Source organism: Bos indicus x Bos taurus, chromosome 13 (genome assembly GCF_003369695.1).
Source record: "Bos indicus x Bos taurus breed Angus x Brahman F1 hybrid chromosome 13, Bos_hybrid_MaternalHap_v2.0, whole genome shotgun sequence".
Classification (NCBI taxonomy): domain Eukaryota; kingdom Metazoa; phylum Chordata; class Mammalia; order Artiodactyla; family Bovidae; genus Bos; species Bos indicus x Bos taurus.
The window spans coordinates 43,470,472-43,497,599 of record NC_040088.1 but is presented as its reverse complement, the minus strand read 5'-3'; the positions used below and the strand labels follow the sequence as shown (position 1 = coordinate 43,497,599).

The window sequence follows — 27,128 nt, the reverse complement described above, 5'->3', positions numbered from 1 at the left end:
CTGTGTGACAGTAGGTCACTTAACCTCTCCAAATCTATCTTCTCACCTGTAAAATGGGCCAGCAAGCCCCACTTTAGAGGACTGGATTCACAATGACGTGAGATAATGCACAGGAACTGTTCAGCACAGTGTCTTTGAGTTTGTGTCCCCAAATGAGGTGCCTCCACCATCGAGTAAGAAAAAAACATCGTCCCCGGTAGCAGGCGAGGTGCTTTAGGCAGTAGAGGCACACGTGACTAAAGATGGCATCATTTCAGTAAGAATAAGACAAGAAGTGCAAGGTTCATATCAGACCCACGCTTTCACAGGTGTGATTGCTTAGAACAAGACAGTGGACATTCTTTCTGTTTTAAAAAAAAAGCAAATCAATCCAAGGGTCATTTTTGAAAAAATGAATAATTCAGACTGTATGAAAACTGATGGGTTCCCTAGAGGCTGAAGTTTGGCAAACACTTGCCTAAGAGGAGGGGATGTGGAAATGCAGTGACCAGAAGGATGCAGACTCACTTGGCCTTCCGCCTCAACCCCGGTCCCCTGCCCCCACACCCCCACACATCCACCTCAGTGTGTGCCCTTTGGGGCCAGGGACCACTGCTTCCCTTCTCCAGGTCACACCTGGCCCCCGGGGTGTCTGCACTTTCTTCCTTCTGTGTGTGGAGTGTCTATGAGAGGGCCAAGGCCCTCCCCGCAGCCCCCCCAGCCTCCTTGTAGAAGGAGAATATCTGTCCCCACCCTGAGTCTAAGGTGCTGCCCACACAGGAAAGGGACAGCACCTTAGAGAACATCAGGCGATGTTCTGTGAGAACATCACACTCCCGGGAAGGCCTGCGGGCGCCCCCACCCCCCAGGAGAAAAGGCAATGCTTAAGCGAGTTTCTGGCTCAAATAAACTTCTGGATGTGAGTGAGTAGCAGCTGGGAACCCTCTTATCAGGTCCCAAAGCAAAAATTGACTATTATCACACTAAGATAAAATTAGAATGCTTTTCATTAAAAAAAAAGGGGGGGGGGAGATCTTGGAGAGAGAGGTGTATTTCTTCTCTGCCCACTCCCTCCCTTTTCGCAGTGGTATGTAGTTTGGCATTTCCAGGTGGGCCTTGCTCTTCTGCAGCTCTCCTTCCCTACTGCTGGTGAAGGGCCCTGGCCTTGGGGCTGAGTCCGCTGAGTCCGTCTCTTCCCCTTGCCAGTGGCGGGGCTGGTTACCAGGTTCCCACCCCATTGATGTGACTGTGTCGATCCATGAGGTTGAATGACCAGATGAGGTTGAGCTCTGGAGAAGTCTGATCAATTCCTTAATGATTGGACCACATCGACCAGAATGGTTAATTCAGTTCCACGGGCTGACCTTTCCTAGGCCTTCTGGGAAAAAGTGGATCATTTGCAAAAGTAATGGAGAATTTAAGTCTCCCCCCAATAAACCAGGACAACCATTTGCAAAATGAACAGAGACTGTCATGTCCTCTGTTTGGGCCCTGGAGAATTTGTGTAACCTTTTTTTCACAGATGTTTAAAAATGCATTTAGTGATGTGGGAACCCCAATCTGCATAGCCAATTAGAAGCCGTGGTATAGCCCTGCTCTTACCCAGCTGGGTCTCCTGAAGACTTTGAGGCCACCAACTATGAAGGTGACTCAGTAGTCCTGTTAGTCTTCCCTTTTTGATTGTAAATTGGGAAAGAAGTTGTTATATTTTATTTCTTTAAATTTTAAAAATGGTTTCTTTTATTTGGCTGCACTGGGTCTTAGTTGTGGCACGTGAGATCGTTAACTTGTGGCATGTGGCATCTGGTTCCCTGACCAGCAATCAAACCTGGGCCGTCTGCACTGGGAGCTTGGAGTCTTAGCCGGTGGACCATCAGGGAAGTCCCTCTATTTTTTTTAAATTCACATTGTTCATGGAAGTATACATTTCCCCAAAGCCTAGAATTATGCCAATCATCCATAGCTCTTGGGGTCATTAATGCAGACGGTACCCCGACTCCAGCCAGCCTTGGCAAGGATTCCAGAAGCCCCTCTCCTTTCTACAGAGAAGGAAAGAAACTGAAGCACAGAAGTCATTCAGTTGGGTAGGAAAACTAGATTTACAAGTTCATAAAATAAAACTTCTTTCTAACATCCTGATATCAAAAGGAGATGATCTTTGTTTGACTCAATGTCCTCATCCTTCGAGGTTAAATTCAAAGTTTTTCTGATTTTTAGAGCGAAGGCTGCTTCCATATTTCTAGGCTGGTTTTGAGGACTCCACAGGGGTCTGTGCCTCTCTAAAGCCCGGCTCTCACCCACCCTAAACAGGGTCACTGCTCTAGTGCAGAAGCGCTCCACGGAGGGGGTGAGGGGAGAAGCAGTCCCAGGTGTCCTCACCTGCTCCTTCAGTGCCCCCGAGGGCCAGCCTGTGCTGGACACCATGGGGCACACTGCCCACATTGCATTAGAGGTCAAGACACACCCTGGGGCACTTCCCTGCACCGTCAGGAGTGCTCCATGCACTGAAGTGGGTGGAAACCTCAAGCCCTGAGTCAGCTCCACAGAGGAGGTCTGTGTGGACTTGAGCGTGGATGGCACCAGAGGAGGTGAAGACGTGGATATGGGTCCTTGGGGCTGCCCACAGGCAGGAGGGCCGGGGTGGGAAGTGTCTTGAGGGAGCCTGAGACCCTCCCCGCAGGGAGAAGACAGCAGACGGAGCAGCAGGCAGTGTGAGCGCAGCTTTGAAGCTGGGAGAAGTCTGAACTGGACACGGCCCCCCAGGAGGTGCCCTGACTGTGCCACCTCCGGTCAGCACCCCTCAGCCCACAGCTGCAGCCCCCACCCCGGGCGAAGGGAGGATGCCTGGGAGCCCCACAGCCCACAGTTCGCTGGGAAAGGCAGTGCGTTGCGGCTTTTCCAGAACTCTAGTTCCCCTGTGACTGTGACGGGTGCCGCCTGCCATGACGGTTAAGACAACATGCCCACACGCTCCGTGGTGACGCCCAGCTCCCCAGTGTGGGCGCTAGCACTCTGTCACCTCCTTGTAAGTGGCACCACTGAAGCTGCAGTCAAACTGAGAAGGAGCTGTCGATGACAGCTGGTTGGTTTAGTTTTAAACTAGACGAACTCTGGGAACACGGGCGGCCAACAGCTGGTTGCAGAGATTATCACCTTCTGGACAAGATCCTCAAGTGCTTGACCCCAGGAGGCAGTGGTGCGAGACTGAAAGGACAGCAACTTCCGGTCTCCTGAGTCTGCAAACCGCTGGCCGGGCTGTCAGGAGCATAGCGGTCGTTGAATTGCCAGGTGCCACTGCTGCTGGAGGCCATTGGAGGGGCCATGAGCTCCAAAGCAGCAGCAGGAAACCTGCAGGAACCTCAGCTTCCTCTTCCACCCCCGAGTCTCCATGCAGACCAGCTTGATCCCTTTCAGAGGGTTAAGGCTCCCCAGGCCTCTGTGCTCAGCCTCACGGATGGAAGTGATAGAGACCTGGGTGTTAGATGATGGGCCCCTGGGTGGGGCATTCATTCTAAGAGAAGTGGGTTTCCCCAGAGTCCACTCTTGGAAGCAAATGACAAGGAGTCCAAGAGGTAACACAGAGGCTGGGGCGGTGAGGGTGCTGAATAGGGACGCACCTGAGCGGCACCTGGGCAGTTGGAATAGAGCTGTGCTGACACCAGGAAGGTAGCTTCTTCTGTGCAGCAGAAGGCTGTGGCTGCAAACCCTGAAACCAAGTGGCTAGGAACTCTGATGCTGCCATGGAAACGCATACGGGGTGAGGAGGTGGCATCTCAGCTGTGCAATAAAGGTGGCAACAAACTTAAAAGCACCCATTCAATTCTCACCCAGGCATTTTAGGGGCTTCCCTGATGGCTCAGTGGTCAAGAATCCACCTGCCAATGCAAGAGACACAAGAGACCTGGGCTCGATCCCTGGGTCAGGAAGATCCCCTGGAGGTGAGCATGGCGACCCACTCCAGTATTCTTGCCTGCAGAACCTCACGGACAGAGGAGCCTGGTGGGTTACAGTCCATGGGGGTCACAGAGTCAGACGCAATTGAAATGACTTAGCACACACGCATAGTAGTTTTGAGATTTGCAAGTTTACGATTCCCTGAAGCTTTTCTAGAAGCTACTGAGACCTAAGAGGGAGGGACCATCTTGGCAAAGCTGTGCTTGAGTGTACGCACTTGGGTGTCACTGATGCTTTGGTCCATGATGCAACCATCCGAGATGTGTCAAAGCATCACCTGGCTAAGCTGATACCTGCCCAGGCGGCCGGCTCCACATCAGTGCCTTTGTTCCAGGAATCAGACGGGTGTTGGATGTCGGCCTGAGTTTGTGGGGGTCCAGAACTCCAGGCAGAACCTCCATCGACTCCATTCATTCAGGATTCAGCAGTCTTGAGTCAGTCACAGCACTGACAGGTTTGCACGAGCGCCCTCTGGAACCCCCGGCCCTCCCTCTACACCCCAGGGCTCAGGCTGACCGCCCTTTGAGCCTGGGCTCACCCACAGCTCTCCCCCTGTCCCTGTGAGGCTCGCTTCTTTGCACGACTGCCCATCTTGGGACACTTTGCAGAGTTTTGCCACCTACTTATTGAGTAGAACTTTATATTAATTAAAGAGCCATCAGGGCCAGGCAGTGTGGAGTGTATACCATGCTGTGTGCAATTCGTGCTTGCGTGCCAAGTTGCTTCAGTCATGTCGGACTCTGTGCCACCAGCTTGCCAGGCTCTTCTGTCCGTGGGATTCTTTCGGCAAGAGTACTGCAGTGGGTTGCTGTGCTGTCCTCCAGGTGATCTTCCTGACTCAGGGATCAAACCTGCATCTCTTACGTCTAACCTGCATTGGCAGGTGGGTTCTTAACCACCAGGGCTGCATTCATCGTTCCTTCCTTTGTTCCGTGAACATCTGTGAGATGCCTGTTGCACACAGGTACTGAGCTAGATGGCCGTGGACCAATTACATAGCACAGCTGAGTGGACCCCTGCCTCCAGGAGCATCCTTCCTGCCCATCACCTCCCTAAGCTCAGCTCCTGCCCCCCTCCCATTCTGCTTATCTCCACCCACCTCCTTGAGGGCTGGGCACATACCTGCCTCCTGGCCTTTGCGCCTGCTGGTCCCGGAAGGTTCTTTCCCCTGAGTCCCAGGTGGCTCACTCCCCATCCCTCGGACTTTGCTGGCTAAGTCACTGTCTTAGGAGCGAGCCTTGCTCTGACGTCTCCCATCCTCACTTGATTTATGTTTCCTCCTAAGCCGTTCTCCCTCACATGTTGAACATGGACCTACGTATCGGTTGGATGTAAGCTCCTCAGTGGCAGGGATGTTTGTGTTGGTCCCTGCTGTTTCCCAAGTACCCAGAACAGTGCTGGGCACAGAATGGGCATGGAGTCAATATTAGTGGAATTAATAGTGGGATGAATATATGACCTGAACCACAAAGTAGGTGGGTTAGCATGAAATTAGGTCATATTCTGGACAAGCTAACAGCTGATAGGTGCCAAGCAGTGTAGCTGAGAGCCAGGCTGGTCCTACACGGGCTTGACACTGCCCTGGTCCTTTAGTGCCATGGTGTCCCTGGGCTCATTATGTCCTTCTCAAGAATTATTGTCAAGTTGCAGATAACAGGGACTACCCTGATGGTTCCATGGTTTAAAATCCGCCTTGCAATGTAGGGGGTGCTGGTGCGATCCATGGTTGGGGAACTAAGATCCCACATGCTGTGGGGCAAACTCAACTAGAGAGTGAGAGTCCATGCGCTGCAACAAAAGATCCCACATGATGCAATGCAGCTCTCGAGTGTTGCAATGCAGCTCTCCCACGCAGCAGCCAAGTCCTGATGCAGCCAAATAAACATTTTTTTAAAATATCAGAAAAAAACAGAAAGTGCTCATCTGCATGTGGGCACCAGTTTCTCTTCCCCTGGGCACACACCTGACGTCCACTCACTGTCCCAGGAATGCCAGGGGAGCCCAGGTCACCCCAGTGGGCCTGCCTGACACTGAAGATGTTTCCTATTCCGAGACACTGAGTGTGAAGAGGAAGAGTTCAAATACCAATAGAGGTTCTTGGTTCTTCCAAAGAACGCAGCAAACCTGCGACAATCCCCTGTGAATAAAGGATGGCCATGCTGTCCCCCACGCAAGAAAGCATTTGTTCAGATAGTTTTTCAGGGCCAAGTTAGCAAAAGAGGGCCGCCAGCGGAACCACTCTCAGAAGAGAGATTCAATTAGGCGTCTGTGCAGTTGCACGAAGGCCGTGTCGCAACACCGAGGTGGCCTGTTTTTCTGGTCATTATTAATCCAGAAACCTTAATGATGAACAACATTTGTGTTATTGTCTCCCCAAATTTAATTTGTTTATGCAGCAGTTCAGTTAATCCTGCAATCTGTTTTTCTCAAACGGGGGCAGATAATGGAGACACCGTTCTTTACAAGTCTTCAGGCTTTTAAATTCTGATAAAATCAGGATTCTTCACTGGGTCTTGCCCCAGCTCTGAACTAAACAACTTTAAATGTAATTATGGAAGCTGGCCTTACATCAGGGACATCCATTTACAAAATTGATTGGCCATGCTGTTCCGCGAGGCATTTCGTGAGCAAACGATTACAAAAGAGCCAGAACTGTAATTTATAAAGGCAAAAAAAAAGCAGATAAATACTTTATTAGTGGTAATGAGAGGGTTTCCAACTAACTGCACCTTTTTCTTCCCTCGCCAGCTACTTCACGGAGCCGTGGTGCATGGCCCTCTTTCACGATCGTTTTATTGATCTCCGGAAAGCGTTACACCAAATCTTATCCTCCAAGGAGGTAAGCGTGATTAACGGATATGTGAGTTATTCCTTGCAAATTAGGAGTTACAAGCTGTTGATCATTTAGACTTTTCCCTACATTCTCACTTTATGGTTTCACTTTGAAAACCAACTGTCCTTCACTTAAACTATGGAGTCGTAAACATAGATGGTGATATTTCAGGGAAAGTGGGTTATTCAAATCTCTGATACGAGGCAGATTTCTTTTCCTCTTTTACAAGTACCTGTACTTTCATTATCAGCTGACAGTGAGGGCTGAAAGCAGGTAGTGGGCTGTGCCTCCTGGTCCCCGAGCATGAAGTCTATGCTCGTATGGTTTCTGTCCACATCTGCCAGCTGACTGTTAACTATTTGTGTGCACATGTTGTTCTGAAGGTGTCAAGGAAAGTCAACAGGTGTCCAGATGCACTCCTCTTATTTTTTATTTACTTACTTAGTTTTTTGCAAATGTTGGTGTCTTTTTTTAAAATTCACTTTGGCCGTGTTGTGTGGTTATGGGATGTTAGTTTCCTGACCAGGGATCAAACCCATGCGCTCTGCAGTGGAAGCAGAGACTCTTAACCACTTTCCACTTTCATGCATTGGAGAAGGAAATGGCAACCCACTCCAGTGTTCTTGCCTGGAGAATCCCAGGGACGGAGAAGCCTGGTGGGCTGCAGTCCTTGGGGTCACACAGAGTCGGACACGACTGAAGCGACTTAGCAGCAGCAGCAGCAGCAGCAGAAGAGAGTCAGGGAAGTCCCTAAACACTCTTCTTTTAAAACTGAAACTTCTTTCTCCAAGCAATTCACAATTAACTGCAGGTGAGGCTGCACACTGCACAGACTCTGTACTTGGCAAGAAATTTGACTCTGCCATGTAAATAGTAAAATATTTATGAAACTTTATTTTTTTTCAACACCTGTAGTCCTTACCAGAGTTGTGGGGAATTTACATGTTCGGTCAAGTATCCATTCTAGATGCTTCGTTGGTTTACTCAGACAAGGGCTGGGGCTTGGCTGAGTGGTCTGACTGCCTAAATGAGCAGGTCCTGTGTCTCTGTGTCACCTCTTCGTGGGTCCCCAGGGTGTAGGCTGCCAATGCAGGAGACGGTAGTTCTGTCCCTGGGTCAGGAAGACTCCCTGGAGAAGGAAATGGCAACCCACTCCAGTATTCTTGCCTGGAAAATCCCATGGACAGAGGAGCCTGGCAGGCTACAGCCCATGGGGTCACAAAAGAGTCGGACGTGACTTAGCGACTAAACAACAAAAACCAAAATGAGAAAAGAATCTGAAAAAGAATATATATCTCAAACTGATTCACTTTACTGTACACCTGAAACTAACACAGCATTGTAAATCAACTACACTCCAATATAAAGTAAAAATTTTAAACACCAAAGTGCCAAGTTTAAAAGTTTAAAAAGATTGTTAAGATAGGACTAGTATGCAAAGCAACCTACAGATTGTGTACAAGCCTATAAAAATCCCCATTTCTTTTTTTAGAAATGGAAAGGCCAATCCTAAAGTTCATATGGAAATGCAAAAGACTCCAAATTAAATTTGAGAAACTTTTAAAAAGTTGATGGACACACACTTTGCAATTTCAAAACTTAATATAAATCAGTGGTAACCAAGACAGTATGGTACTTATATAAGAATAGACATAGAGATCAACGGAGTAAAATTAAGAGCCAAAGTAAACCCATTTACATGAAAAGATGTTAACATTGTTAATCATTAGGGAAATACAAAAACCAGGGTCACAATGAGATATCACTTCACATCTACTAGGATGGCTACACTTTTAAAAAAAAAAAAGAGGAAATAATGAGTGTTGGCAAGGATGTGGAAAAATTGAAACTCTCACACATTGCTAGTGGGAATGTAAAAATATTATGCAATTACTGTGAAAAAAATGGTTTGATGGCTCCTAAAAACTTATAAACAGAATTACTATATGATCTAGCCATTGCACTCCTAGGTATATACCCCCAAAGAACTGAAAATCAGTATTCAAATGAATACTTATATATGAATGTTCATGGCATCACTATTCAGAATTACAAGATGGAAGAAAGAACCCAGATGTCCATCACGGGACCTGTGGATAAACAAACGTGGTCTCACAGTACCAGGGAACGTACTCTGCCATAAAAGAAATGAAGTGCTGATACATTCTAACAAGTGGATAAACCTCAAAACACTGAGTTAACTGAAAGGAGCCAGACACAGGAGATCATGTGTTGTCTGGGGGGCACTGTGAGGTGAGCTGCTCACAGATGAACATGTTGGTGGGGGGGTAGGTAGTCACCCTGAGACAGGGCACACAGGAGAGGCAAATGCACAAAAAATGAGTTTACAATCTAGAGCAGTATTTGTCCTCCATAAATTTCAGAGTTCTATTTTGTGACTTTACACCATTACCCCAATGTTGGGCTTCCCTGGTAGCTCAGTTGGTAAAGAATCCACCTGCAATTCAGGAGACCTTCATTCGATTCCTGGGTTGGGAAGATGCCCTGGAGAAGGGAAAGGCTACCCACTCCAGTATTCTGGCCTGGAGAATTCCATGGACTTTATAGTCCATGGGGTCGCAAAGAGTCAGACATGACTGAGCAACTTTCACTTGACTTCACTTTTTCACCCCACCCCAAGTCTCCTCTAATTTTTGTATATTCGTTATATTTGATACAATCTATCTGGAAAATTAAGGAAAAAAGAGCCAACCTCAGCTCTACGTGCTTGGGCACTCAAATGTCTCAGTGCCTCTAATATTTACTTCTGGGCGTCACTTGCCATTCTTTCTCTCTCCCATCTTTGTTGATCTGATTTGGGGTCCTGGCCTCCCACAGATGGTTCTTTCAAGTGATATATGTATAATCCCCACACCTGGCAGTGTCTCACTTATATAACTAAGTGATAATTACTGTATTTCTCCATATAGTTTGAATCTATTTTTCTACCTATAAGTTCTTACTATTGATAAATTAATGATCCAATAGAACTCTGCAAGTTATCCACTTTTTTTTTTTGCTGTTAAAAATAAAAAAGAATTATTGGAAGGTCAAATAAACACATCATCAAAGTCCATCTTCTTTTAGGGTAATTTTCAATTACTGGAGTGTTCAGAAAGCACACAGCTCAAATCTCAGTGAAGTGCTTTTTATTTTGGCTTTACTGCCCACACAGTATGTGGGATCTTAGTCCCCCACCAGGGATCGAACCCATGCCCCCTGCATTGGAAGCCCTGAGTCTTAACCACTGAATTGCCAGAGAAGTCCCTTTTAAAGTTATTTTTATTTTATGAATGAAGTGCTTTATTCAACAATAGATAGGCAGATAGGTGATGAAGCAAGTAAGGTAACCATAGAAACCAGATAGTGTGTATCCGAGTGCCAAGTTCATCACTCTGTCAACTTGCCTCTATGTCTGAATCCTTTTATAATAAAATGTTGGGGAAATCTCTATGTTATAAATGTGCACAGTGTGTGATTCTCAAGTGCAAATAACTTTATTCTCTCTGAGCCCCACACCTTTAAAGATAGCAATGAAATTTGCCTTTACTAAGAATTTAGTATAGGTTTTAAAAATCCCATTGCTTGGGGGCTGTAAAGTAAACCATCTAGGAGTCTTCAACTAAAAATGTTTAATCACCACCTTTCTTATTTTTAAAACAAGCCTGATCTACATATTATTTTTATCTGGAAATTAAGAGCTTAAAATTACTATGCTTGCTGAACTCTAAGACATTATGGTATGCGAACTAAGCCAGTCACAAAAAGAGAACTAGTGTTTGATTCCATTTACATGAAATGTCTAAAGTCAAATCATAGAGAAAGCAGAAGGGCGGAGACTTCCTTGGTGGTCCGGTGGCTAAGACTCCGTGTTCACAACATAGGGGGCCTGGGTTTGATCCCTGGTCAGGGATCTAGATCCCACATGCCACAGCTAAGAGTTTGCATGCCTCAACAAAAGACCCTGGGATGGGCAGTAAATGGATAGTAGTGACAACTGGGGAGAATGAGAAGGGAATGGCTACCCACTCTGGTAAATTAGAGCTAACTTGATTATTCTAGGGCTTCCCAGGTGGCGCTAGTGGTAAAAAACAAAAACAAAAAAAACCTGCCTGCCAATGCAGGAACTATGAGACACGGGTTCAGTCTCTAGCCGGGGAATATCCCCTGGAGGAGGGCATGGCAACCCACTCCAGTATTCTTGCCTGGAGAATCCCACGGACAGAGGAGCCTGGTGGGCTACAGGCCATGGGGTCACACAGAGTCGGACACAACTGAAGCCACTTCACACGCACATACCACGCCGAGATGGACGGTGCTGATGGCTGCATGACGACATGAAGGTCCGTTTACCTCTGAGTTGGACACTTAAAAATAAAGTGGTAAATTTTATGCTATGTGTGTTTTGCCACAGTTTAATTTTTTTTTAATCTAGGGAAAAAAAAAAAACAATATTGTGGCACTCAGCCCAAGTAATATCAGTATCTGCCATCTCACTCTATTTTCCAGGACGAAGACCTTCCTTCTATGGAAGAGTTAGCCCGTCAGATCGAAGATGAGGAAATCAACCTGCCAGAGAAGCCCAGGAATTACCTCAAAAGAGTTTTCCAGGAAACCATCTACAGGCCTCTGGTGGAGAAGAGCATCCTTGACTACCTGCACTACAATCATTACCACCTGCCCATGTACGCGTGGCCGGGCATCATTTAGCTGCGGCCACCGCCTCCACGTGATCGTTTCCATGCGTGTCGTTTCGGGAAGTGCTCCATAGAAGCAGGAAACCTGGCTGGACCGCCGGGCACCATCCTTTTCTGCCGCCACCAGATGCCTGTAGTTCCCTATCGTCCCAGTAGGTGGCGCACGGTGGTGCGACTCGATTCTGGGGCACGGAGAGGCTTTACCCACACCAGGCGTGTTCCTGGCCAGAATAACCCAGATTAGCAATAAAATGAGACCGTTAGTGTGCAAAACTTGTTTTTTTTTTTTTTAATAAAACCTTGGGCATGTTTCTGTTTGATTTCCTGAAAAGCCCTGCCACCAATGCTGTTAGTCCTTTACATGTTTTCCTGGTCACGTGGGTGATAAAAGAAAATTGTATACCCAGGACGGAAAATTAGGAATACAGACGCGGCGAAATTATCTCTATAATCCAACATCAGGACTGGTTGCATAGACAAGCTTACAGGGGGTTTTGAAACGAGGGGCCTGCTCTTACGACCTGTATATTACATTTCTACTTCCTGTTGCAGATTAGGTGCATAAATGCACCGAAAAAACTGGCAGATCAACCCAGGTTCACGGGCACGTTTTAGATTAAAAAACGGTAGTGGGAAGTTAATCTGGGTCATTTCCTTTGACTCTCAGTGCTGTTGCTTGGCACTGGGGCCCTCTGGTACCCGTCACCTGTAATGTGGGTCAGTAGCCCACTTTCTCGTAAATAAAGCACATTAAATGCCTTCCAGAAAACACATGGATTCAGGAACAACAGGTAAGACATTTCGTTTATTTGGATATCTTTTAAGCAGATAGTGTGATATCATTTGTGTCTGAATTTTTGACCAGCAGAGGTTAAAACTGGCTTTCAGTTTTCATTCTTTTTTTTTTTTTTTTTTGTATTTATGTTAACATTTAGCAAAAGTTGGAGCAATTGTAATGACTACACAGCTACTTGGAGGGCACAGCCACTTGGAGGGTAAGTCATTACAGAATTATCCCCCATTAATAAACTAATACCTCTCAAAAAATAAAATGGTTGTGGAACACCAGGCTCTGATTTTTCTAAAGCAGGCAAAAGCAAGCAACAAACTCCATTAATTCCTGCACAAATATGTTTTACACAAGGGCAGGGGTGGGGGGCCCAGTGCCCACCATATGGTATAAACTGTGCTATTCATATGGGGAACAGTCAATACTAGTCCCCTCTTCAAACCGCAAGCCCAACACGCATGGAACCATGTTTCAGGGCCTGTGAATGAGTTAGCACAAGAAACTCTCTCTTTCCCCCCCTTCCCCTTCCTCTGAGAGGCCCTGGATCAAAGACATCAGCAAATTGGAGTGAGTTTCTGTAACAGGCCCTGGGACCTTGGGTGGAGATGAACAGAACAGTAGAGGATAACTGGTGATGATTTCTGTGACCAAGTATTACCATTAAAAAGCTTCTAGTCACATAAAAGTGACCCTATACGACAGTGGCAACCTTAATGTCAAACCGTGCATAATTTTATGGTTAAGTTTTTCTCTGCTGCCTTTTAAAAAGTAATCTTGGGCCCCTATAAGTATCATGGCAGGTCTGAAAATGAATATAATTTAGTCTACAAAGTATATGGGATGAAATTACTAATCACTGTCCTATATTCAGAAAGTAATTTCCTGAATCGAGGTAGGAATGTTAGCATGTGTGTGCAGACAAGCATTTTTATGACTAAGGAACAGCTTGTTTAAGAATAGGAGATGAACCCAAGACTTGTTGATCTTAACTTGAAACTGGCTGCTCTAAGGATTTCAGGAGAATAAAGATATTTATTCTTAAATGATGATAAATCCTGGCAAAAGAAAGGGTTCCAGATACACCAAGTATTTGGACTTCTCTAAATCTTTAGAATTCTCTAAATCTAAATCTAACCCTGGCAGAGCTTCCATAGAGATTCTGTCCGAGAAGTCTCCATACGGTTCAGCTTGTGCTGCTTGTCTTGAGCTCTAAGCCTACCCAATCTCGTAATTCTAGTTTTGGACAAAGAATATGGACAAGAAAACACCAAAGTTACACTTCCTACGTTGTATTCTCCCCATATCGCAAGGAACAACCATGCCTCACGATGCCTTTAATAATTTTGTGACACGTGTCAGTTTCTACTAGCTCGCGGCCACCTCCTTCCCCAAAGTGGCTCCTGAGATGCTACCCAAATATCCCAAGGAGAAAGAAAAATAGAAGATGATGTGGGGGAGGAAAGGGAACCTTGTACGGAGGAGAAAATGTGAAGCCAGGCAATCAATATTTACCCTCAGAAGAAGGATGTGTGTGTGTGTGTGTGTGTGCACGCGCGCCAGCACGGGTGCACCGGCTGAGTGTTAGCCAAGGAGCAGGGCGAGGGCCTCGAAAGTCGCCGTGTGCGAGGAGCTGTTGATTGTTTTCTGGTTGAGAGAAGAGGTGATGATAAGGCTGGGATACAGTGCGCGCCGGCCCGGCGGAGCGGCAGCTGTATGCTAATACTCGCAGAAACCAGCCTCCGCGTCCCCCATTAAAGCAGGCGGCCAGGAGGCCACACATCACTGAACAAATAGGCTCTCTCTAGACAAATAAAATAACACACGTTGGCCTGCGGGGAGGGGTGGGGGGTGGAGAGCCAGAGGGGGTGAGGAGCTGGAGGAGAGGAAGGGAGGGGGAGAGAGGGGGGCACCGAAGAGAGGGGTGGACCGAGAGAGAGGGGAGGGGAGGCCGGGAGGGAGACCAGGAAGAGGAAAGACAGGGACTGTCCGAGGGGGAGAGGGTCAGAGGTGGGCGAGACTCCGCGGAGCAGAGAGATGGGGTGGCGTGGCGTGGGGTGGAGTGAAAGATGCGAAGAGGGGAGAGGTGGGACGAGGTGGGACGGGGTGGGACGGGGTGGGCAGAGAGGGGCTGGGGAGAAAGAGAAGGTGGCGCCAGGAAAGGAGGCGGGGGCGAGGAGGAGGCCCGAGGAGGGCAGAGGAGGAGGCCCGAGGAGGGCAGAGGAGGAACGCGGACCCCCAACCCAAGAGCCGAAGCAGAAACAGGGGCCCCGAAGCCCATACGGACGGTGCGCCCCTGCAGCCCCCAGGCGCCTGGCTGTCCCTTCGTCCCCACCCCGGGGCGGGCGAGGACAGGGGACTGTCGGAGTCGCCAGGCCTTTCTGGTCGGTTTTGCTGGAGCTTTGTCGCCGCCTTGTCCGAGTCAGGGGAGCCGGGCTGCCCTTCATCGGGGAGGGTGGGGGAAGCCGCCCCTGAGCGCCCCGCACTCGCTGCCCTCCCAGCTCTCCCCGGCCTCATCCTCTCCGTCTGACTTTCCCACACTTCTGGGCGTCGCTGCGCCCGCCTTGGGTACCATCACCCTTCCAAGTCGCCCAGCCCGGGGCCCGTCCGGCCCGCCGCCCCCCTCCCTTCCGGCCGCGACAGTCCCACCCGAGGCGAAAACAAACAGCCCCCGAGGACACTTCAAGGGAGCGTGCGGTGGCCCGACGGCACACTCGGCAGGATGAAAGGGGAGGCCGACCACCACCCCGTGGGCCCCGGGCGAATAATGGGCGCGCAGCAGATTGCCGGGGGCACTTGAAACTCGAGGGGAGGGAACTGCTGGAGCGCGGTCCCTCCCCGAGCCCGGCGGACGGCGCAGCCTCGCGGCTTCGCCCTCGTCCGCCCTCTTTCATGCGCTCTCCTTTTGTGTGGAATTATTTAAACGGGAGATCCGTGGCAGCTTTATGCTAATGTGCCGAACAAAGGCGACGGCCGGCGGGCGGGGGGCCCCCGGAAGGTGCCCGGAGGCCGGAGCGGGCTGGGCTGGGCGGCGGCGGGCTGCGCGTGGCTCTCGCGTGCCCCGGGGGCCCAACACGCCTGCCCCTCATTCCTGCAAATACAAAGAGTCTCCGGCTCCGGGCGGCGAGCGCGGCGCACTGGGGGTGCGCTGGTCCCTCCGGGACTTGACGGCTGGCTCTGCAGCGGGAAGGCGCGATCCAGGTCGGGCCGTGGCTCGCGGACCTGGAGGGCTCTGCGAATCAGGCAGAGGTGTCCGCAGCCGACCCGGGATGGCGCTGGGGGCGCTGATCGCTTCCCTTTCACGCCTCCGGGGCGTCTCCAAACACACCCCGGAGACAGACTTCCTTTCTGGCCTCTTAGGGGCTGCATGAACCCAGAAACATCCCAAGGGGCCATTCCTGGGCCGAAATTCCCCGCTTTAGCGCTTGGCTCCAAGCTTTGGGCTTCTAGCAACTCCCTGGGGCTAACTCCTGGTCACAGTGAATCCCAGCGCCTTCCCCGACGGCAACCTAGGGCTCCAGGACAGGAGAGTCGGAGCAGCCGTGGCCTCCAGCTCTGCAGCGGTCAGAGGAAGCACTCACCCCCTCAAGAAGAGAGGCGAAGAGGCCTCGGGGTTTTTCCTGAGCACTGGCCAGGACCCCACAGGAAGGGAGTCGATTGGGGCTTAGGAAGGACAGTACCCTGCCTGGGATCCCTCTTCTTGCCTTCCCCCGTGGAACTCCCCTGGAAGGGGCAGGTCAGCACTCAGTGGGTCCCCAACTCAGCTCCACACGGCCCCTATCCGGAATCGCAGTACGCAGAGGCCCACCGTCTCAGCGCAGCGTGGTGGAGCTTTCCTCTTCCAAAAGGAAGGCAAATATCTCGCCTCACTGGCCACCTGCCCGCGGGCGTGCAGATTCTGAGAAATGAAATCACGCAGAAGAAGACAGAAACCCAAGACCGGGTGCGAGGTGCGTGTCCTTGGATGGTGCTGGTGTGTGCCGTGAGCGAAACCTGGTTCTTTCCCAGCCCTGGGTTGTGAAATTAGTTTCTAATACTCGGACCTTTCAAGTTTACATTTGTTTTGACTATACCTGTCTGAAAGCAGATTTCATTTTCTCTGGCAAGACTAGAAACCACAAATAAAGAAAAAGAAACGGATCCATTGAATCTCAGTATTTCAATAGTGTTCAATAGATTCTCTTAGCTTAATTCAGAGCCCTGTTGAATTCGCTGCATTCAGACAGGGGTTTTGTTTTGTTTTTGCACACACGCACACCCCCGCCCTCCTCACAATTATGGGTGTTGTTATTTTTTAAAGGATTCTCAAGGTGACTAACTCTCCCTGTTATCTGTTGAATGAAAGGAGGGTTACACATGCAAGACCAAATACTGCGGCCATCAGTAGGGGATGCCGGCGGACAGGGCCCCCGCCCTATTATTGGACAATCCAGATGGGATTCGTGATTAGAAAATAAAATTGGCCAGAGCTGTCCCGGAATCCCTTTCCCACTTCTAATTTCATCAGCTGTATTAATCAGCACTCAAAAGAGCAAAGAAATAACATCAGTTACTTTTAGACTGAAACACATACATTTTAAATAATCATTTTAGAATTTCTAACTTTTTTCAGGACTACTTTCATCGTAGTTAGCATTTTGTAAAATGAGGGTGAAAGCTTTCAAAATATATTGCATTATATTCTATTTTCAGTGTATAAGTTTTTTTTAAATCACAAACAAAATCACCAAATATTTTCCCCTTGATTAATCAACTTGATTAACCCCTTGATTAACGAAATCTAACAACTGTCCCCATTACAACTATTACTCATGTGGACTCAAAAAAAAAATCTTTCATTTCCACGCCAGGGTATTTTCAGAGGGAAAATCCAAAACAATTAAATACCTTCAGTGGAATCAAACGTAAGCAAAATTCAGCAAAATCTGAGTGTACAGAGCTTTGCAGAAAAGTGCCCATTTCCTTTTCTTTCAATAAAGTGACATTTTCTTCACAACATATGACATTTTATGTGGCTTGGCAATTTGTTCCCTAGTGATGGGCGATCAGGGCCAGTACCCACTCTTGGGGTTCTGACCCCTCCACTCCCGGAGTTTCTGCTTTTGTGTTTCCTTGGGGCTGGGTTAGGGCTGGGGCTGGGAAGAGCTTGGAGGAACGGCGTGGTGGGGGTGGGGGGTAGATTTTCACTGTTGTTTTTTCCTGGTGGCTCGGTTGGAAGGGTGGGGGAGGTGGGGGGGGAGGCTGGAAGGGTGGGGGGCGGTGGGGGGCTGTTGGGGGGCGGAGGCGGTCGGTCCTCTCCGAGGCCACAGCCTGCCTCAGAGGACAGATTGCCCCCCTCTCCCCCCCGGCCGGCAGCACGCGCCTCTTTTGAGTCCAGATTGGCCGAGACCGGCGCTCAATAGCTGGAGGTTAATTTCCTTCACAAAGGTGAAGGGGGCACGGCTCCGGGGGGCCCCGCGCCCAGACAGGCGGCCCCTTTATTCCGCTGCGCCTTGATTGGAGCCCTTGATTTAGCATCTGATGTCAACCAGCAGACAAAATGCCCGCTCCGAATGAAAATGCATGAGGCCGCGCAAGAAGAGCGGAAACCAACTTCACTAGGGCGCACGCGGCTGGCCGCGCGTTTCGGGCTGTGGCCAGCGCCACTCGAATCGACCCAGCCCTGGGCGACGCGGAGGTTCCGAGTGGCCTGGACTGGACCATTCCAACGATGCCAATCCCGGAGCCTCCGGGAACTTAAAACAACAACAAAAAAGTTCAGAAATTCAAGGTTTTCTTGGAACCCAGCCTGTTCCTTCCCCCATCCAGCGCTGTGTCTGCAGGCAATTCAAGAAGTGCAGTGCCAACTGTTTCTCAAACTCGAGAGAAACCTTCCTGAGGCCCTTGGGCGCGAGGCGGCTGCGGACATCGCCCTCGGCTGCAGCTAGCAGGCCAGACCCTCCACCCAAACTTGAAACTCCAGGGTCCCGTTTCCGCTTAGATCCTGGGTCCCCGCGGCCCATCAGCCCCAGGCCCGGGCGGGGTTCTGGGAGACTCCTGCTTGGCAGCTATTTTTGATTCCCTATTATTTCCCAATACCAGGAGGAGTTCCAGCGCCTCCCCCAACCCCTCTCCCGCCCCAGCAGCCGCGCTCGGATCTCCCCCGCCCCTGCCAACCGCCGCCCCTACCCAATCAGCGCGCACAACTTCCCCCTCCGCTCCGGCTCGCGGATTGAACCCTCCTGACATATTTGGGGCCATTCTTCTCCTTTGTTGCTATTTTGCTCGCGACCCGCGGGTAATCCCCGCTCGGGAAGCGGGGGTGGGGGGCGAGCATTGTCGTGCTGATGGACGGGCCCATTTGGCGGCTCCGAGCCCCCCGGAGGAGAGACACAAAGCCCAGGCACGTGCGCCTCCGCATAGAGGAGCAGCAGACCGTGAAGGGAGGCGGGGCCGGGCGTGTGCCGGGGCCGGGCGGGGCTGTGGCGCCGGGCGGGGCGGCCGAGAGGCGCGCGCGGGGGCCTTGCGCCCTCAGGTACATCTGCCGCACCTACCGGGCGACCCCCGAGTCCCGGGCCCCTTTTGGCCGCCGCGTCGCCCTCCCACCCGACCGGGTGGAGGAGCTGCGGGCGCGCTGATTGGCTCCGGGGGAAGCGGGAGGCGAGAACAATGGCCCCCTCCCCCAGTTAAAAGGGAGCGGCTCCCGGGCCCGGGGACAGGGACGCGCGTGCAGGACGCAGAGGCGGGCCGAGCTGCCGCCGGCGCCACGCGAGTCCCGCCGCCGCCGCCGCCGCGCCCGGGCCATGCGCCGGGGACACTGAGGGCCGCCGGGGCCGAGCGCGGAGGTGGGACCGAGCCAGCCCCTCGCCCTCACCCTCGCGCCGCGCCAACATGCCCCGCGGCTTCCTGGTGAAGCGCAGCAAGAAGTCCACGCCGGTATCCTACCGGATCCGCGGCGGCGAGGACGGCGATCGGGCGCTGCTACTCTTGCCGGGCTGCGGGGGCGCCCGCGCCTCTCCCCCGGCGCCCGGCCCGGGGCCGGGGCCGGGCCCGCTGCAGCCGCCGCCGCCGACCGAGCGCGCCCATGCGGCGCTCGCCGCCGCGCTCGCCTGCGCGCCGGGCCCGCCGCCACCCCCGCCAGGGCTGCGGGCCGCGCACTTCGGCAACCCTGAGGCCGCGCACCCGGCGCCGCTCTACAGCCCCACGCGGCCCGTGAGCCGCGAGCACGAAAAGCACAAGTACTTCGAGCGCAGCTTCAACCTCGGCTCGCCGGTCTCGGCCGAGTCCTTCCCCACGCCCGCCGCGCTGCTCGTGGGTGGCGGCGGCGGCGGCGGCGGCGGCGGGGCCAACGGCGCCGGAGGTGGTGGCACCTGCAGCGGCGACCCGCTGCTCTTCGCGCCCGCCGAGCTCAAGATGGGCACGGCTTTCTCGGCGGCAGCCGAGGCGGCCCGCGGCCCGGGGCCTGGTCCCCCACTGCCCCCCGCCGCCGCCTTGCGGCCCCCGGGCAAGCGGCCTTCGCCCCCAGCCTCCGCCGCGGCTGCCGCAGAGCCGCCCGCCAAGGTAGCCAAGGCCCCGGGTTCCAAGAAGCCCAAAGCCATCCGCAAGCTGCACTTCGAGGACGAGGTGACCACGTCGCCCGTGCTGGGGCTCAAGATCAAGGAGGGTCCGGTGGAGGCGCCGCGAGGCCGCGCGGGGGGTGCGGCGCGGCCGCTGGGCGAGTTCATCTGCCAGCTCTGCAAAGAGGAGTACGCCGACCCCTTCGCGCTGGCACAGCACAAGTGCTCGCGGATCGTGCGCGTGGAGTACCGCTGCCCCGAGTGCGCCAAGGTCTTCAGCTGCCCGGCCAACCTGGCCTCGCATCGCCGCTGGCACAAACCGCGGCCTGCGCCCGCCGCCGCCCGCGCGTGCGAGCCCGAAACTCCTGCCCGGGCGGAGGCGCGGGAGGCGACAGGCGGCGGTGGCAGCGACCGCGACACGCCGAGCCCGGGCGGCGTGTCCGAATCGGGCTCCGAGGACGGGCTCTACGAGTGCCACCACTGCGCCAAGAAGTTCCGCCGCCAGGCCTATCTGCGCAAGCACCTGCTGGCGCACCACCAGGCGCTGCAGGCCAAGGGCGCGCCGCCGCCGGCGCCCCCGGCCGAGGACCTACTGGCCTTGTACCCCGGGCCCGACGAGAAGGTGCCCCAGGAGGCGGCCGGCGACGGCGAGGCGGCCGGCGTGCTGGGCCTGAGTGCGTCCGCCGAGTGCCACCTGTGCCCGGTGTGCGGGGAGACGTTCCCCAGCAAAGGCGCCCAGGAGCGCCACCTGCGCCTGCTGCACGCCGCCCAGGTGTTCCCCTGCAAGTACTGCCCGGCCACCTTCTACAGCTCGCCCGGCCTCACGAGGCACATCAACAAGTGCCACCCGTCCGAGAACAGACAGGTGATCCTCCTGCAGGTGCCCGTGCGTCCGGCCTGCTAGAGCGCGCCCTCCACCCCGGGCCCCCGAACCGTGCCTTCGCTTGGAGACCCACGGAAAGAGCGCGCTCCGACACCGCGCCCGCGCCGGGGACGCCCACCCCCGGTGAAAGTGTGGTCTCCGCTTCTCTCGGTGTGGCGTGACGGTAACCCCATCCTCTCGTTGTGACTCCTTTTGGACACCCCCCCCCCACTTTGCGTTGTGTCCCCTTCTTCCCCGCACCATGGCGCAACAGGAGCCAATCTCTTTTTGTACAAGGGAGAAAAGCTGTACGCGTTTGTCTCGTGGTTGGAAGCCTCCCCTTGGAGGGGAAATGTTTTTCTTGCTAGTATTCGCTGTGTTCATGGTCTAGAAATGCGGTTTGCTCTCGCCTACCAATCTCTGCTCTCTATGTATGTAGCCTACGGGTTGTTTTGGGTGAATCTTGAGGAATAAATGCCTTTATATTTCACAGGCTGTAAATTGAACTCCCCACATGATTAGCTTTATTATGGCTTGTGAACTGCTGGAGTCTGGCTTTACCTTTTTGTATGTGAACAAATCAAATTGCTTTAAAAAAAAAAGAGTTTTCTTTAGTCTAGCCACAAATGCCTTGAACGTTGTCTGTTTGGGATTGTTTTTAGGGGGGAGGGTTGGGAATTTTCAGAAGATGCTGTAGAAACTGCCTCAGTGTTTCACAAAAGTCTTTTCAGTTTGATCATCTTTGTTGAGGTAGGACTATATGAGTTCCCTCTAAATGTATATGTTGATTTATGAGTAATTGTTATTTATTCTTTATTTATTTATATTAATTATGAAGATTATGATATTATTTGATTGCATATTTTTTGGTGCGCTTCCCCCCTCCCCCTGCCACTCTTGACATTTCACTGTGCATTTTAGAAGAGAGCCTTTTTCTAAAGGGATCTGTTAAAAGTTTTAACTTTTATACCTATCTGAGCGAATTACAGACAACCTACCATTTTATTCTGCTTGGAGCCCCTCCCCCCTGGGGCCCTCGTACAACCGACAGCTCTTACTTTTAAATGCAATCTCTTTTCTACATACATTATTTTCTTAATTGTTAGCTATTTATAGAAAGCTTCAATAGAACTGTTTCAACTGTATAACTATTTACTATTCAAATAAAATATTTTCAAAGTCAAAGTAAGGTGGACTTATTTCTGCATCATGTGGTTTCAACAAGGATTTAAAACAGAGCTTCCAATGATTTCTTCAATGTATGCCTGTTGTTTATTAAGAAAAAAAATCCCACTACCATCACTGGAATCATGGATTTTTAGAGCTGAACCTGAGCTGCTGAATTCTGCCCTTCTGGCAGTTCTGGGGTGTAGGCTCAAAACAGACTGGAGCCAGAAGCTTTTTAGGGGTCCTTAGGAATGTACTGGAAGGTAGAGTTAGGTGGGAGGCTGTGCAAATCTTTTTCAGAGAAATCTAGATAAATGTCCACAAGAATCCATCCTTTTAACCAAGGGGATATTAGAACACCACCTTAATTTAGCAGATCCTCATTTCCTGACAATGGCACCCCAGTCCAGTACTTTTGCCTGGAAAATCCCATGGATGGAGGAGCCTGGTAGGCTGCAGTCCATGGGGTCGCTAAGAGTCAGACACGAATAAGCAACTTCACTTTCACTTTTCACTTTCATGCATTGGAGAAGGAAATGGCAACCCACTCCAGTGTTCTTCCCTGGAGAGTCCCAGGGACTGGGGAGCCTGGTGGGCTGCTGTCTATGGGGTTGCACAGAGTTGGACATGATTGAAGCGACATAGCAGCAGCAGCATTTCCTGACAATTTGGGGCTCAGTGTAACAGTAATTCCTCAAGTAAAGACGGGTAATTTTTGATCCTTAAGTATCAATCAGGAGAAAGTAGGAATGATTTTATGGTTAGATTTCCAAAGTAAGGGACACAGACCAACTCTTGTTTGGGTGTACCAGAAGTTAAGCAACTGAGTTTAAAGTAAGGACTCAGAAATAATTTTCCAATCAGGTGAGCAGTCCATTTTGGGGGGGAAAAAAACTGGAGCACCATCTGTTTGGGGTATTAAATTTAATAACGGTAATTACAGTGTTTTCCATTATGTGTCACAAAGCCCTCGAAGAACAATCCTGACGTTCACCAGTGAATATTTGGAGTTGTTTTTCTCCACCTTTGAAACGCTCGATTATGGAGCTGTGCTAGCCATCACAGTTGTGTATTCCCTGTGGCCCACTAAATCTAAGATTTTGCCCAGCAAAGGGATTTTAGAAATCCATACAGTTGAAGCTCCATTTCCAAAAGGTGTAGCTGGCATGATGGTGGGAAGGGCAACACATGAGAAACTTGGAAGGAAAATGTGACAAAAGAGACGACTTTCAGATTTTGAGCCTAAAGTTTTTTTGTAGGGAAAGGTTTGCTGAAAGTCTCAGCTGTCAGGACCGTCGAGTACTCCTCTTTTTGGGAGGGTCTTAAAACAGACTCAGGAACAATGAAGGAGCAGCCAGCACAGGTAAGTTGCCTCGGGGACAAACTGCCCCTCTTTTTATTCTTTACCAGTTTGGAAAATACTGGAAGACCAAAGCTCTGTGCAGCCCAACAGGAAAGCATAGGGGCAAAGCTGTGTTAATAACCTCCTGAAAATTTGGAATGAAACAAAGAAACCTTCAAATTTGTGGCCTGATAATTGCTCCCTTGAAGCAACAATATGAGATTTTTTAAATGTTCCCTCTGAATTTACACCTCACAATAAAAGACCCAGCATCTTGAGGGTCAGTGTACGTTCCATGCCAATACAAATTTTCCTTAAAAACCTGGTGGTTGGCCTGCAGGTATGACATCTTGGCATCTGTTTGGCTTGCTTTTCTTGTCCATAATCATAAAAGCATAAACCCTAAGGCCCATCTTCAGAAAAATTTGATTTGGTGGTTTGCAAATGTGCTCCTTCATCCCTTGTGGAAATTCATTTTGACTGATCAAGGAGACCTTTTCTAAAACAGAAACCAAAATTTCATCTCCTTGAAATATGCTAGGAAATCGCACAGTGAATTTCATCTCTGTGAGATATTCTGTGAAATTGCATACTAAAGGGAGTACACTGAAGGTGACTAAACAGCGCAGAGAGAGAGAAAACTGTGGTCACTTTGTTTCACAGTAATGCTACGTGAGTTAGTAGAATGTTCCACAGGCAGGAAATCAGATTGTCTGTCTCTTCATTCCTCCCTGGATAATAAGTTCCCAAGGGCTCCTATTATAAAATGCCAAGTGGAAATGCACCCATCTTCCTTGTAAGTGTGCAAAGGATCCGGAGGGCATCCTCTGTGTGGAAGTCTGCTCCAGCCTGTACGCCCACCAGTGGAAACCGGCTGCGAAGGAACTCAAGACAGTTCAGCCTGGGGAGGCTGGCGGGGGCCGGCGGTTAGGAGGCGGGCCGCCGCTGGGGGCGCTGTTCCTTCCCTGTAGCGCCTTGGCCTGAAGGTGATGCCCAGGCCCTCTGGCTTCACTCTGGATACCACTCGCGGAGGCAGCTGCTGCAGGGTAACTTGGAAGCGCGTGGAGCCAGGCCAGAGGCTCCACAGGTGCGCCCTATGACAGCGTCATGGCGCAGAGCAGTACAAGGCTGGAGGCCGGGTGGACTCTGGGCCCTCAGTGGCACCTAGGGGTAGAGTGGGGTCCCTTGCAGACACCTGGGGGCACAAGGTTGGGCCAGCACCCATAGTCACTGGGCACCTGTGGACCAGAGTGTCAGCACCCAGAGGCGGCTGGCCAGGTGTCCTCTGTGAACCACCATTGTTTTGCTGCAGGCTCGCCGGGGTAGCCCGTACTCCGAACCCGCCACCCCTCCATCCCTTTAGACTTCATTCCACAGCTGTCCACCATGTCTTTGAGACACAGGAAGCAGAAGAATCTTTTGACAGTCCTCTATAACATCCTAGAAATTCCTCACCTACCCAATATCTTGTGAATGTGAAAGGTTGAGAAGTGGCTTGGGCTCCAGGGCATCCAACAGACCCGTGTCCTCATCTCTAAACTGGAGGGAATGGACTTTGGGAGACCCAGTGAGATACTGGGGAGGACTTCGTGGGCTGAAAGGTGAAGGCCAGTAAGGGCCCTAGGGGGAGCAGGCGGGAGAAAAGCTCCGCCCGGGGAGTGTGTCTTGTGACCTTAGGACTAGTTATGAATCTGCTGGCCTGTGGTAGCAGGCTTTGACCCAAACTTGCTGTCTTTCTGCAGAAAGGATGTTTTGTCTTATGGGAAAATTTTTCTGGCAAATCGACCCTAGTGTATGGGGCCACTTAGATGGTCACCTACACACACAGTGTGTGTGTGTGTGCGTGTGCACGCGTGCACCACCCAGATAGCCTGTTTCAGGTTAAGTTACAGTCTTTTAGTGGCTAGGCTAGAGAAAGTTGTGTGTTTGCCTGTTAAAAGCCCATGTTGCGGGGTTTAGAGAAGACCAATCAGGAAACCAAGTTGTAGAGAGAGACCTGAAAGGTGGCAGAACACTCTAGAGCAAGAGGGTCAGCTGAGCAGCACCTCACTAGGATGTTGGTTCCGTTTAACTCCCAAGGTGGTACCAGGGCTTGGAGTACAATATGGCGGTCCAAAGACACTTACGATTCTGATCCTAAATTCTGGAAACATCCGAATCATGTTGTGGCAATATAACCTGAAAGGAAGAGCCCCAGGATCTCACTGGGGAGAGAGAGAGAGCAGACAAATGCATCTTCAAATTATAAATATCTCACATAGTGAAGAAACTTGCTCAGTTGTGTCGAACTCTTTGCAGCCCCATGGACTGTAGCCCACCAGGTTCCTCTATCCATGGGATTCTCCAGGCAAGAATACTGGAGTGGGGTGCCATTTCCTATTTCAGGGGGTCTTTCCGACCCAGGGATTGAACCCAGGTCTCTTGCATCTCCTGCATTAGCAAGCGGGTTCTTGACCACTAGCGCCAACTGGAAAGCCCCAGTGAAGAAACTTGGTGTGATTTTACGGGCAACCTGCAGCATCAGATGACTCGTGCTCATGGGGAAAGGCTGGAACACTTATTGTAACGTGAGTGTTGTAACATGGCGACCGGCTCTGTCAGGCCTGTCAGCATCACAGAGAGCAGTTCAGATGTGAGGCCTGGTCACAGGTTCCCAAGAATGTCCCTGCCTGGTGGCCCTTGGAGAAAGAACTAGTCCCAGATACCCAGAGGATAAGGCCATCCTCTGGAGGCCTGCTCCTAGTCCTGGTGTTTACTCCCATTTGCTCACACCTTGGTCAACCAAGGCTCCGTGGCAAGGCCGGCTACCTTCAGTCCACAGAAGGAAGGGGTCAGAGAAGAGAGGACCTACCTGCCCAAGGATTTCCAGGAAGGGGACATCTTTCTCTCACCAGGAGAAACAGGGAACTCCTGCCTCCTTCTGAGGTTGCTAAGGAAACAACTAATTTCCAACAGATTCATCAGCATCTCCTTGTCTTGTACAAACAACCAGCTACAGGCTTTGGTGTCATCAAGGCAATTTCCCAGTCAAGAGGATTTTGTGAACACAAACGTGTCCTGTTTCTCTGGTCGGTTAGGAGGAACCGTGGGGGAAGTTATGACGAATTAGGCTGGGTCTCGGGAGTGACAGAGCCCAGAGGGAGGTATTTTGGACTTTCCTGGTGAAGAGGAACTGATTTCTCAGGGCTGGGTTAGAGGGACGCCTCGGCTTCCATGTCAACCACTCCTAGATAGTTTGGGGGCATCATTGAGGCCTCATACGCTTCTTAGAATCACGGCACATTTTTGTGTATCTGATTCAAAGTCAGTTACCATATTTTCACTGACCCAAATACACACTCCTTCATCTCTTAAACCCCAGCTGTCATCATTGTCTACCAGGCACTTTTATTGTGGGCTTGTTCTGTTGCATCTGGAGAGTGGAACGTTGAGCGCAGGCAGGCTTCCTCTGGCAGCATGTATGGTGAGCAGATGGGTTGTAAGGGTAAACGTGTTCATATTCATCTTGTTTGAAGATTTCTAGACTGTGTGGTCTTCTGGTGGCATTTCCACACAAAGCATCAATACTGATGCTTTTTCTTTAGCCCTTCACAAAAGCCCACACCACTGGGACAAGCTGGTCTTGGAATATTCTCCATTTTGAAGTGATACATATAGAACGTTTACTGCCAGTCAGAGCACATTCAAGGGCTCGATTGTTTATTTATTTGGCTGCCTTGGGTCTTAGCTGCGAAACGCAGGATCCTTTGTTGTGGCACGAGGGCTCTGGAGCATGAGGGCTCAGTGATTGCAGTTCGTGGGCTTAGTTGCTCTTCCATATGTGCGAGCTTAGTTCCCCAACAAGGGATCCAACCAAGTCCCCTGCATTGCAAGGTGGATTCTTAACCGCCAGGGAAGTCTGCAAGGGCATGATCATTGACAGACGGTGTTTCACCTGTGCCATGCACACGCTGTGCAGTGTCACCAACATTT

The 27,128-nt window shown here is 51.1% G+C and overlaps 2 protein-coding genes across 4 annotated transcripts in view; both read left to right on the top strand.

Moving 5' to 3' along the window:
• CFAP61 (cilia and flagella associated protein 61) overlaps window positions 1–11,774 on the top strand; it is a 249,888-nt gene extending 238,114 nt beyond the window's left edge. For all 3 annotated transcript variants that reach the window (XM_027559593.1, XM_027559592.1, XM_027559595.1), the window contains 2 exons: window positions 6,682–6,772; window positions 11,276–11,774. In XM_027559593.1, the coding sequence (XP_027415394.1) occupies window positions 6,682–6,772; window positions 11,276–11,476 (292 nt within the window). In that variant the 3' untranslated portion in view covers window positions 11,477–11,774. The remainder of the gene's footprint in view (window positions 1–6,681; window positions 6,773–11,275) is intronic.
• A 7,174-nt stretch (window positions 11,775–18,948) lies between these two features.
• On the top strand, window positions 18,949–21,832 carry INSM1 (INSM transcriptional repressor 1). The gene has a single exon (XM_027559591.1). It carries the CDS (start codon window positions 19,121–19,123, stop codon window positions 20,687–20,689), a length of 1,569 nt encoding a protein of 522 aa, XP_027415392.1. The 5' UTR covers window positions 18,949–19,120; the 3' UTR covers window positions 20,690–21,832.
• The last annotated feature ends 5,296 nt before the right edge of the window (window positions 21,833–27,128 follow it).